This window comes from Mesoplodon densirostris, chromosome 11 (genome assembly GCF_025265405.1).
Source record: "Mesoplodon densirostris isolate mMesDen1 chromosome 11, mMesDen1 primary haplotype, whole genome shotgun sequence".
NCBI lineage: Eukaryota > Metazoa > Chordata > Mammalia > Artiodactyla > Ziphiidae > Mesoplodon > Mesoplodon densirostris.
The window spans coordinates 72,098,765-72,112,041 of NC_082671.1; the positions used below are offsets into that span (position 1 = coordinate 72,098,765).

Below are 13,277 nucleotides of genomic sequence, written 5' to 3' on the forward strand. Positions count from 1 at the left end.
TATGTGAAGATATCTATTTACTCTTCTTCCTGCCAATTTGTCATATTTTCATTTTCATTTTTGTCAGTCTATGGGTGGAAAGTGATACCTTAACTCTAAAAGAATGTTCAGAGGCAGCAGTGGTTTGTGAGTATAACTGGAAACAATTTAAATATCTATTAACAGGAAAACAAGAGGGATAAATAAATGGTGACATAGTCATAAAATAGAATATTAAGCAGTTGTCAAAATTAGTGAAATACAGTGACATGCATAAGTGGAGATAAATCTCATAAAATGAGAAAAAAGGAAATTGCTCTACAATAGGATTCATTTCTATAAAATTCAAAAACATGCAAAGTTCATGCATTTTGAAGGGGCAGATATCTACGTGGTAAAATTAAAAACGAAAGCAAACCTTTGTCGTTAAGTATAGTCCACTTTCAGAGGGGCAGTGCGTGTCTGAGTGCTGGAGAGTTCCAGGTATCCTCGAGTGAGGGGGAAGAAAGGAGGACTAGTTTGCTAAGCAGGTGAAGGGGAAAGTCCATTTCCTCGGGCACATCTCTGTGTACCTGTTATATCTGTCTTTGCTGTTAAAGTTTTTGACAATACTTGCTTGTAGGAATGTACTTTTTTTTCCCTTACAAAAAGTTTTCTGCATTGTTGAACTCAAGAATATAGTACATGGGATAGTCTCTGGGAGTGACAAATCTTTGTTAGTGATGCTTTTGGGTGTTTTTGATGACTTTCTTTATCCTATAATTCCTTCCTCAGACACTCTTGAAATTTACTGTAAAGCAATAATATGGAATGGTTATTAGAGAGTTTGATAAAGCGGGAGGAACAGGGGCTTTGGAGTCCAACAGACCTGGGTTGAAAGTTTGACTTTTTCACCTATTATCTGTGCTTTATTATCTCCTTCTCTTTGCCACTTTCTCTTACTCCTCCCCTCCATCCTGAAACCATGCCTGCTCAGTATCTACTTGGGGATTTCGGAAGGAGCCCTGTTCTTTTTGTTATGGTCTAAGCTGCATGTGTCTCCCCTATAAAAATTTGTATGAAAATAGCCAGCCAACATTGCCTATTATTATTATTTTTAAATAACAGGTTTATTGACCTATAATTCACAGACCATAAATCTCACCCTTTTCAAGTGGTTTTAGTGTTTTGTGGTTTTAAGCAAAATCATAGAGTTGTGAGTCCATCATCACTAATTCCAGAACATTTTCATCACCAAAAGTAAAACCCAGTTCCCACTGGCAGTCGCTCCCTTTAGTCCCTGGAACTACTAATCTACTTTCTTTCTCCATGGATTTGCCCCTTCTGAATATCTCATATAAATGGAATCATATAATTTGTGGCCTATTGTCTCTGGCTTTTTTCACTTAGCATGATGTTTTTAAAATTCATCTTTGCTGTATCAGTACTTCATTCCTTTTATTGCCAAATAATATTCAGTTATAGATATACAATACTTTGCTTACCCACTTATCAATTGATGGACATTTGGATTATTTCAACTTTTTGGCTATTATGAAATAATTCTGCTATGAACATTTGTGTACAAGGCTTTGTGTGGATGTATGTTTCCAGTTTTCTTGGTTATACCTAGTGTGGAATTGCTGGGTCACATGGTAACTCTTTTTTAACATTTTAAGGGACTTCCAAACTATTTCCAAAGTGCCTGCACCATTTTATAGTCCCAACAGCAATGTATGAGATTCCAGTCTCTCCACGTTGTTGTTATACTTGTTCTTGTCTGACTTTTTGATTATAGCCATCCTAGTGGGTGTGAAGTGTTATCTCATTGTGGTTTTGATTTGAATTTTCCTAATGACCAACAGTGTTGAGTATCTCTTTATGTGTTTATTGGCCATTTGTATATCCTGTTTGGGGAATTTCCTGTTCGCAACTTTTGCCCACTTAAAAATTCAGGTTGTCTTTCTAAGAGTTCTTTTATATTCTGACTACAAGTCCCTTATTGGACAAAGGATTTGCAAATATTTTCTCCCATTCTGTTAGTTGTCTTCTCACTTACTTGATGGTGTCTTTTCCTCCTCAGCTTTATTGAGACATAATTGGCATTAACATTGTGTAACATTGTGTAAGTTTAATGTGTACAACTTGTTGGTTTGATACACTTATATGTTGCAAAGTGGTTACCACCATAGCTGTAACTAACACCTGCATCATGTCACATAATTACCATTTATTTTTTGTGGTGAGAACATTTACAATCTACTCTCTTAGCAACTTTCAAGTATATCATTCAGTATTGTTAACTATAATCACTCTGTGTACATTAGATCCCCAAATTGATGGTGTCCTTTGAAGCACAGAAGTTTTAAATTTTGATGAAGTCCACTTATCTATTTTTCGTCATTTGTGTCTTTGTAGTCATATTGAAGAAACCATTGCCTAACCAAAGGTCATGAAGGTTTAATCCTTTGTTTTCTTCTAAGAGTTTTATGATTTTAGGTCTGTGATCTGTCTTGCATTAATTTTGTATATGGTGTAAGATAGAGTTCCAACTTTATTCTTTGACGTGGGATATCCAGTTGTCCCAGCACCATTTGTTGAAAAGGCTATTCTTTCTAACATTGCTTTTCTTGGCACCCTTTTTAAAACTCAAGTTGATTGTAACTGCAAGGGTTTATTTCTGGACTCTCAGTTGTACTTCATTGGTCTGTACGTCTGTTCTTAGGCAGTATTACACTGTCTTGATTAGTGTAGCTTTGTAATGTGAGTCCTTCAACTTTGTTCTTTCTCGGGATCATTTTGGCACCTATAATTTTTAAAGGCAGTTATCTTTGGTGTACCCTCTTTAGGGAGACTTAACTTACAAATGTCCAAAATAGAGATTTAGGAAAAAAAAGGAGAACTTGGGTTGTCTATGATTGAGTCAGCAACTGAATGCCTAATAATTTCTGGTTATCAAACCTCATTTATTTATTTACACATTCTTCTGAATGTCCACCATGTGTTAGACACTGTGCTAGGTTGTGGGGAAGCCATGATGAGCAAGACATGGGGTCTGTGCAGGGAGCTTAAGTTGACACCTGGCTTTCATGTTTTTGAAAGGAGTGTGGACTTTCAATGATCAACAAAGATATGGATATAATCCAAGCAGATGTACCATCAGGTGGCAGGTTTACTCTCGTCGTCGTCGTAAACGAAGATCCTATCAATGAAAATTCTTCTTAACTTACTGTTTTGCTAGTAGGAATGGAATAAGAGGATGCATATCTTTCAGATAGCTGTGTTGAGCACCTTGGAAAAACTATGAAAGCACTACATTCTCATTTACACCTTTGTGTGCACATGTATCTCCTCCCATTTAAAAGTCCCCTTGAAGGCAAGGGGCTTGTTTTACTGACTTACTCTGTCAGTCATCTAAACAGTACTTTGAAAATATTAGGTATTCAATATATGTTGACTGAATAATTGAATGAGTCAAGTAAGCCATAAGTGAGTCCTCGTATTGTATGACATTGTATTAAATTAGGGTTTGCATAGCTTTTATTCGCTATCATTCTTGCCCTCAAGGATTTTTTTTTTTTTTTTTTTTTTTTTTTTGCGGTGCGCGGGCCTCTCACTGTTGTGGCCTCTCCCGTTGCGGAGCACAGGCTCTGGACGCGCAGGCTCAGCGGCCATGGCTCACAGGCCCAGCCGCTCTGCGGCATGTGGGATCCTCCCAGACTGGGGCACGAACCCGTGTCCCCTGCATCGGCAGGCGGACCCCCAACCACTGTGCCACCAGGGAAGCCCCAAGGATCTTGATTTAATGGTTAACGTGAGGATGAGACACTCAGTATGAAACACCTTTACAAAAAGAAGGTGTATTAAATTATAAATAATATGAAAAGTAAATTGTACAAATAACCCAGTAAATTTTTTTTTTTTTTTTTTTTTTGCGGTACGCGGGCCTCTCACTGTTGTGGCCTCTCCCGCTGCGGAGCACAGGCTCCGGACTCGCAGCCTCAGCAGCCATGGCCCATGGGCCCAGCCGCTCCGCGGCATGTGGGATCTTCCCGGACCGGGGCACGAACCCATGTCCCCTGCATCGGCAGGCGGACTCTCAACCACTGCGCCACCAGGGAAGCCCCAATCCAGTAAATTTTAACTTATTACACATATTAGGAGTCACTTGAGTTCATAGAATGATGTAGGATGGTAGAGGAAGTCCGGAACAGAGGTAGACTTTCATCTAGGTTTAAAAGAACTGAAGGAAAGCAGATTGATAGAGGGGAGGGACTAAAACTTTTCCAGGTCAAGAGACAGTTCTCAGTAGGGGTGGCACTGTCTCCTTCCTAACAAGGGGACTTTTGGAAACGTGTGGAAGTTTTTGGTTGTCCTAGTGTTCAGGACACTGAAAGCCTACTGGCTTTTAGAAGTTAAGGGCCGGGCATACTAGAGTTCCACGGTGTGAAGTTAGGAATTGATCTGTCCCAAATCCCAGTAGCGCTCTGTTTGAGATACACGGAGAAGGAAACAGATTTAGCTGTACAAGGAGGAACATGGTGTTTATGAATAGTGCTCCTAAGCAGATACTGTTTTTTATTTGTTTTTGTTTTTTGATACCATACGTGCTAAACTGAGAGATGTATATAGTTAGGTAGAACACCTTAGGAACTGGTGCAGAAATTTATGTTTGATCATTTTGGATGATTTTGATGATTCTCAACACTTTCTTTTTTTTTTTTTTTTTTTTTTGCTGTACGCGGGCCTCTCACTGTTGTGGCCTCTCCCGTTGCGGAGCACAGGCTCCGGACACACAGGCTCCGCGGCCATGGCTCGCGGGCCCAGCCGCTCCGCGGCATGTGGGATCTTCCGGGATCGGGGCACGAACCCGTGTCCCCTGCATCGGCAGGCGGACTCTCAACCACTGCGCCACCAGGGAAGCCCTCAACACTTTCTTTTGTCTTACGGTTTTCTTTTCTTTCCTTTGTCTTAGAACGAGCCTCTGACCCCAGGTTATCATGGATTCCCAGCACGGGACAGCCAGGTTGGTATAAGCTGTTTATAACTCAGATATTTTGTGTGTGTGTGTGTGTGTGTGTGTGTGTGTGTGTGTGTGTGTGTGTGTGTGTGTGTGTGTGTGTGTGTGTGTGTGTGTGTGTGTGTGTGTGTGTGTGTGTGTGTGTGTGTGTGTGTGTGTGTATTTTATCTAAGGAAGCTATGATAGCATTTCCTGAAATTATTTATTTTGGAGAGTGATATGGTTAATTTCAGCAATGAATTTACATTTAGAGATATAATAAAATATATTTCTTAACCCTAAAAATATTGTAATCACATTATTGAAATTGTGGATATTATAGGGGGAAAGTCACTCAGGTACAGTCATAATTGCTTTTGTTTTTTGTTCCCCAGGTTGTATGATAATTTTTTAACCTGGTTTTCTTGATGTCTCATAATTCTAAATGTTGGACTTGTCTCTTTATTCCCAGCCACTTAGCCCCTGCCTGCACAGATTTTTTTTTTTTTTTTTTTTTTTTGCGGTATGCGGGCCTCTCACTGTTGTGGCCTCCCCCGTTGCGGAGCACAGGCTCCGGACGCGCAGGCTCCGGACGCGCAGGCTCAGCGGCCATGGCTCACGGGCCCAGCCGCTCCGCGGCATATGGGATCCTCCCAGACCGGGGCACGAACCCGTATCCCCTGCATCGGCAGGCGGACTCTCAACCACTTGCGCCACCAGGGAGGCCCTGCACAGATTTTTTGAGTCCCTGCAATAATCTGCAAAAAGAAAATTCCATTCTCCTCCCTGGGGGAATTCAGCCTTATGGTTTTAATCAGGGAAGGCTTTCTTGAGAGAGGGTAGTTTCTGCTGCCCTTCTTTGTTAGATAGGGAGGATGATTAGAAAAAGCCCAGGCTTTATTGTGGGTTAGAGCAAAACTGTTTCCTGCCAGGACACCCTCAGTATGGTTTAGGTGAGTGTGTAAAATGCTTTCCCTATCCTTTTGCCATTTGGAGCAGGTGAGGCTGACACAGAGTTAGGGTAGAACAGGTTAGGCTGCCTCAGAGAAATGGTGTGGCTTAAGACAGCTAGCCTCTTTGCTATTTGGGGATATTGATCTTCTTCAGGAGATTTAAAATGGTAGCTCCTAGAAACATCTCTCAATTTCTAGCCATCATTTATATCTTTGAATGTCTATCCACCATTCCTTATAGGGTTGTCCCAAAAAAGCCACCATTATTAGGCTTGTCCAAGGGATATGTCATCAGAGTGCTAAACCGAAGGGTTGACATAGCTCCCCTTTCCAGAACTTAATTAAATCTCATCAAAACCCTGAAGCTGATCTTAAAAAACCAGGATGGCCCCATAATCAATAGTCACCTATTTGAGGGCCTTCCAGATTGAGAGTATTTGCCCAGTTCTGGTACTTTTGGTGTTGTGTTGGCATCAGACTGGTCCCAGGTAGGGTATGGAGAAAAGGGGGGAGAGAAAATGCTGCTCATCTCTGTGTTCATCTCCCAGTGGGATCATCATTGTCGGAATTGAAGATTGTCCTATGGAAGCTCTTGGTGAAAGATACAGTCATTTACCCCAAACCTAAAGAGAATGTAGAGGGTCTTTCTTTTATTTCTTTCTGCTTTGGATCTGCCCTAGATAGAGCTTCTGTAAGCTGTGAAGTTTATGTCCTTTGATAGTATTTCTATATCCTGGCCATATATCAGAAAAAATACTGTTGCCTGGAGATCTAGCCCCCAACAATTCTGATTGAGTGAGTCTAAGATTGGGCTTAGCCATTCAGGTATTTAGAAATTCCTACAGGTGATTTGTGTAGCCAAGGTCAAAAACTATAATCCTATGGGCTGCTTTAAAACAAGTGATATTTTCTATTTCATCGTGTACTTTCTACCAAGGACCCTTAAAACATAAGGGATCATGGTCAGTCTCTGAATCTAGTTTTGTATACTCATGCAAATATTTACTTATAAAATGTTGCTTATTTTGGATACAGGCTTATTTTAGATATAGGAAGGTAAATGGAATCAAAGTTAAGTATGGGAATAGACTTAATGAGTTTAAAAGAATCTGAAAAAGTACTGTATAATGCTGTGTTCTTCCTCTGGGGATTACAGATCAATAAGGAATTAAGCAAAAGGAATTAAGAGGAATTTGTTAAAGCACCAAAAGTAGTCTCTGCTTGGAACTACTGTATTTTTCCTTTCTTTTGTAGCCAGACCCACTTCTGTAGCCTTACTGTTACACATTACTCATACTGTCTCTGCTGTAGGCCTATGCAGACCCTTTTGCTGTGCTTTATAGCTGCTTAATTTACATAGAGGCACATTCTGATGGTGACAGGTTTATTTTAGTTTATTTTCTTGGGCTTTATTTTGTTTTTCTGTCTGGATCTTTGAATTAGAGACCTTAGCATAGTGCACACAGGCGGATATTGACTAGCTGCTTGTTGCATTTGATGAATACAGCATCCAGGTGAGTCCTGCTAATTAACGTGCCTAACCTCGTGAACTCTCACTTCATGCTCTGAGATTTGGGAGGCATTTATCGGTGTGAAACACTGGTCACTGAGCAGCCCGAGTTGGGCAGAAACTGAACTTGTGATCTTTACATCTTCCCAGAGTGGTTTGGCTCAGCAAATCCAGGAACCAGAGAGTGGGGTGAAGGTGAATTTTAGTTGTGTGAATCTTTATTTGCTTTTCCTTATTCTTTTATGTTTCTTTTCTAAATAGATAGGAACCATCCCCAGACAGGATTTCTATCAGCATCTAATGGTGATTTTAAAAGAGATTAAAATGGTAATCTTTTGACCACTGCAGAGAGCTTTCATCAAATATTTTCTCATCTCATCCTCACCACCACCTCTTGAATGGATAAGGCAGGTATTTCCTTTGGAAGGATAAGGAAACAGGCACACAGAGATTAAAGTGACTTATCCAAGGTAACAATACAGGTTAGCAGCTGAATAAGCACTGAAATTTGTCCTCTATTTGTTGAGGGTCCTCTATACTGGGGACTCTTGACTCACAAAGGGAAAATGGGGTCATGTGCAGTATGCCTGCTCACTTACTCTACTTATTTATCATTTGGGGGCTTCATAGATCCCTTGACATTGAACTTATGAATCTAGGAGTCCATAACCCTGGTTAAGAATTACAACAGCAGGGCCTCCCTGGTGACGCAAGTGGTTGAGAGTCCGCCTGCCGATGCAGGGGATACGGGTTCGTGCCCCGGTCTGGGAGGATCCCATATGCCGCGGAGCGGCTGGGCCCGTGAGCCATGGCCGCTGAGCCTGCGCGTCCGGAGCCTGTGCTCCGCAACGGGGGAGGCCACAACAGTGAGAGGCTCGCATACCGCAAAAAAAAAAAAAAAAAAAGAATTACAACAGCAAAGTTCCTTAGCACTAAGTGGGCCAGTATTTCACTGTTACAGTGGCCCTTTTCACCCTGTTACATACACCCCTGGTAACACATTTGAATTAAAAACCTGTGAAGGGGGCTTCCCTGGTGGCGCAGTGGTTAAGAATCCGCCTGCCAATGCAGGGGACATGGGTTCAAGCCCTGGTCCGGGAAGATTCCACATGCCGCGGAGCAACTAAGCCCATGCGCCACAACTACTGAGCCTGTGCTCTAGAGCCTGCGAGCTACAGCTGCTGAGCCCACGTGCCACAACTACTGAAGCCCACACACCTAGAGCCTGTGCTCTGCAACAAGAGAAGCCACTGCAATGAGAAGCCTGCGCACCGCAATGAAGAGTAGCCCCCGCTTGCCGCAACTAGAAGAAAGCCTGTGCGCGGCAATGAAGACCCAACACAGCCAAAAATAAATCAATAAAATAAAGGAAATAAAAGATTAAAAAAAAAAACCTGCGAAGGAAAGGAGGGGGAAAAGAAACCACCTGTCACCTTGTAGAGGTTTTGCTTTTTTATGCAAGGTTACCTCACCTCAGCCTTCTTTCCTAGTTAACAGGCTTTATGGGATGGCAACCCATTGCTTTTATGAAACACTCCAAGCACGTCACTGTGCTTGCTAATGTGGTCTCTCCGTGCAGGTGGAGGAGACAAACATTGTTCCAGATTAGCAGAAGTGCAAACCAGCTCAGAAAGGCTGAATGCTTTATCTAAGGTCATGCAGGATTTTAGGTTGATGACACAATGTAGTGGTTTAGATTCCTAGCTGACCATCTCTTTGTGATTTACGTGTATGTGCACATGCTTATGATAGAGTTCCCAAGTGTTGATTAAGGTTGGAATAGTTTGTGGGTTTGTAATGTTCTCTAAATGAGAGAATATTTGTGTGCATTAGCTCCAGAGTTTTTATTCAGGAGGGACCTGGGAGCAGCAATCTGATTAGAAGGGGCCTTAGTTCTGCATAGCGAACTTACTGTTTCTGCTCATATTGTTCGTTTATTTGGAATGGCTTTCAGGGGCCTCCTGGAAGGTACAGTGGGAGTCCTAAGGCTAGCCTCTTGTCTGTCACCTCTTGGTGCCACAACTTATGTCTGCTGTAATTAAGGTGACTGTGTAGTTTATCATTCAAGTTGGGGCACTTTTGAGAGAGAAAAGGGATGCTAATGTGGAAACAGTCCCAGGCAAACCTTGATGAATGGGATGTATGGTCATCCTAGCTATGAGTAAAGAAATACAGTGAGTGTTCCCTTAACTGGAGTGATCAGGTTTGGGATTATGGCACGGTGCATTTCCCACACTTGACCTGTGGACATGAAGCGTTGCCATTCACATTGGAGATGAGAGCACAGACTCTTGGTTGGGTTCAGGTGTTGCATCAGCTATGGAACCAGGAATGTTAGTTAATTATGAAAACTAATGTTGGTCAGGAATTTTGCAGCTCACAGTGTATGCTTCCATGTATCAGTATATTCAGTTTTGATCTTCACAATAGGTCTGCTAGGAAGGTCAGGCTTTATTATCCCTATTTGGTAGCTAAGAAAACCAAACCAGAGGTTTTTAAATGAATTTCCCCATGTCACAGAGTTAGTGGCACAGTTAGACTTGAGTCCTGGATTCTCAGCCTCCATGCCTTGTATTTCCCTCTTGTGTTCTTCTGTCAGTGTTCTCTCCTCTTTGAATGGGGATGTTCTCTTCCTCGTGTGGCAAGATAAGATACTATGGAATCTTTGGAGAATGTAACAGCTTGGAAAGTCTTCACATGAACTAGAGGTCCCTTGCATAACTTATTTCTATCAAGTTTACTTCCTATTTTGTTTGTTAAAACTTATGGTTTACAGTTTATCTTTTTGTATTTTATTAATTTACTTATTTTGCTTACCAGCAGCACTGTGGACTATGATTATGATTTGCTATTTAGATTAGAGAACACTACTTTCCTGGGAGTGTCAAGAAAAACATGCCCATGAGGAATGAAATAAACCTTCCTTTTATAATTTTGCATCCTTAATGTAAAGAAGATTAATGTCATAATATTAGACTCTGATTTTTTAAATGCTAGTCAGTGGCTCCTTAAAAAGTCTTTTCCTTCACTTTTCTAAAAGTATGTTGAAAACTATTATATAGACACGCTCAAGTGATTCCCCCAAAATGGAAATATCAGAGGAGATGTTTAAGTTGACAGATGTGACTTGGATAATTAGGGATTTAAATTTGGAGTAGAAGCCTTACTTTTAATTTAGAGTATAGATTTTAAATGACCTAAGAGATTTTTTTCCCCAAAGTATTTTCTTTCTTCTTGAGAATTTTAAATTTCCCTTTTTCTAATGAATTATCTTTGTTATCCCTGGAATGGACTTTATTTTTGTCCAGTTTTCTGCAAATGAACTTTCAGGGCTTTTACTTATTTTGATTGGGAGCCATGGGCAATAGCAAATGCATTTTCTGTCATACTCATTTGGTTTGGTGGCAAAGAAATGATGGCTACTTTTCTTTCCTTGGGGAGATTTGGAATGGAGGACATAGTGAGGGTGTTCAAGTTCTAGCTCAGTGATTTCAAGCTTAAAAAACAGATGGCGGGCTTCCCTGGTGGCGCAGTGGTTGCGAGTCCACCTGCCGATGCAAGGGACACGGGTTCGTGCCCCGGTCCGGGAAGATCCCACATGCCGTGGAGAGGCTGGGCCCGTGAGCCATGGCTGCTGAGCCTGCGCGTCCGGAGCCTGTGCTCCGCAATGGGAGAGGCCACAGAGGCCCGCGTACCGCCAAAAAAAAAAAAGTGGCAACCTCTAGTAAGTAATACCTTTTGCATTATGACCCAGTACACACACACACACACAAATGTAACTTAGAGTTAAATGAGTCTTACCAAATAATACTTACCCTTACTATGTTCTAAGCACTGTGATATTTTCCATTCTCTCCCATTCCATTAAAAAAAAAAAACCTGTTGATTATGACCAACAATTAATTGACCAAAATTGATTTTCTGAACCCACTAATGGATTGCAGACTTAGTTTTGAAAAACAAAATTATAATAATTGTCATCCTTAAAAATGCCACCTTAAAGAAAACCCATACATAGCCTTTAGCCTTTAGTCACTTCACCATTCCCCCGCCCCCAGCCCTGAGCAACCTCTAATCTACTTTCCAGCTCTGTGGATTTGCCTATTCTGGACATTTCATAAAAACAGAATCATACAATGTCTGGTCTTTTGTGACTGGCTTTTTTCACTTGGCATAATGTTTTCAAGGTTCATCCCTGCTGTAGCATGTGTCAGTACTTTATTTCTTTTTTTGGTGGACCATAGCCCATTGTATGGATTTAGGAGTATTTCTGTGTGCGCTTACTGTCTACCTCCGTAATTCATCTCCTCCCCTGTCTTACCACCAGCTTCAGCCTCACTGGGCGTTCTTTCCATTTTTGAACTCGTTGAGCTTGATCTCAGTTTCAGGTCTGTGGAATCGCTGTCTTCTCTACCTTAGATCTGCAGTGCTCTTGACCCAGATCTTCACCTTCTCATTCAGGTCACAGGGACAAAGTTTACTCCTCAGAGAAGCTTCCCTGACCACACCAATCTTAAAGTTATCCACATACATACCTTGACCATTCAGTCTTATCTTCAGCGCTCTCATCATTATCTGAAATTATCTAGTGTGTGTGCTTTATTGTCTGTCTCTCCCACTAAAATATAAGTTCTCTGTAAGCTGTGACTTTGCTTAGAGCAGAGCCTGGCATGTAGTAGGAGGTCAAGAAGTATTTGTTGGATGAATAAATGAAAATTATTCTCAGTTGAGTGTGAAGCTTTTAAAAGATTTTAAGCAGGGAGTGACATGACCTATTGTACATTTTTTAAAACAACGGTCGTGGTTGCTGTAAAGAAGGAATTTTAGAGCTGCCCCCCCCCCCACCTACAAAAGGCAACCTTAGAACTGTCTAGGCAACAGCTTTATCATTTGCTGTGTTTAATATCAGTTCCAGCTAGTACTTAATTGTTGAATGAGAAATTGTATCCCACTGCCCTCTCCCAGTTGGAGACTGGATTAAAATAATAGGTTCAGAAGTAAAATGTTTCATACCTCTCTTATATCTTACAATCCATAGTAATTTTTTTTACTGGCCCTTTTTTTAACTAAAAATGCTTCTGCTTTGCTTTTAAATTACAAAAAGTGTGAAATCGCTTTCTTTTCTTCCTACTAGGTTATCTAGAACCCCACTTTCAGCCTTAATGCAAGATTTATTCACATGGTTGCGTCTCTTCAGTATCTGACATCGGGTCACCCATCAGTGGTTCAGGTCCTTCTGTGGTGTTGCCTTACACCCTCTAGTGGATGAAGGGCTAGTAGATGCTGCAGCATCAGCACTTTTCTCAAACCATTAATCAGCTTCAGACTTAGTGTTGCATTTTAGATCATTCCATCCTGTAGATAGTTCAGAAGCTTTTCCCTCCTAGGAAAGACCATTTTATTTATTTTGCTGCTTACAGCCATGTACCTAAATAACATGCTTATTCTGTTATTTTTTGATTTATCAATTTGGGGCTCTATCCTTTGGCTTCCTGCTGTTAAGAGATGAGAAGGAAGGAGTGTCTATAAAATTGCTAATTTCTCATTGATTTAACCAAAAAATGGTTAAATCAATGTTCGTTACTGATTTATGTTTACATAATATCTACATTATTATGACTGAATATAGAGGAACCATAATATTATGATTACATTCCCTTATCTACTTTTTTGTTTCCCCTGGAGTTATTTAAATATATGCATACATATATATAGAAAAAATATATATTTAATAATTACTTTTTAAAAAGCACTATTGAGATATAATATCCATGCCATAAAGTTCACTCAGTGTAAGAGTACTTATTCAGGGATCTTACTAAATTTATAGAGCTGTGTCACCATCACCACAGTCCAG

At 40.8% G+C, this 13,277-nt stretch overlaps 1 protein-coding gene across 13 annotated transcripts in view; it reads left to right on the forward strand.

Moving 5' to 3' along the window:
- The window catches only part of RBFOX2 (RNA binding fox-1 homolog 2), a 264,510-nt gene that overhangs the window by 74,055 nt on the left and 177,178 nt on the right, over window positions 1-13,277 (forward strand). For all 13 annotated transcript variants that reach the window (XM_060112852.1, XM_060112856.1, XM_060112854.1 and 10 more), the window contains exon 2: window positions 4,934-4,984. In XM_060112852.1, coding sequence (XP_059968835.1) covers window positions 4,934-4,984 — 51 coding nt within the window. The remainder of the gene's footprint in view (window positions 1-4,933; window positions 4,985-13,277) is intronic.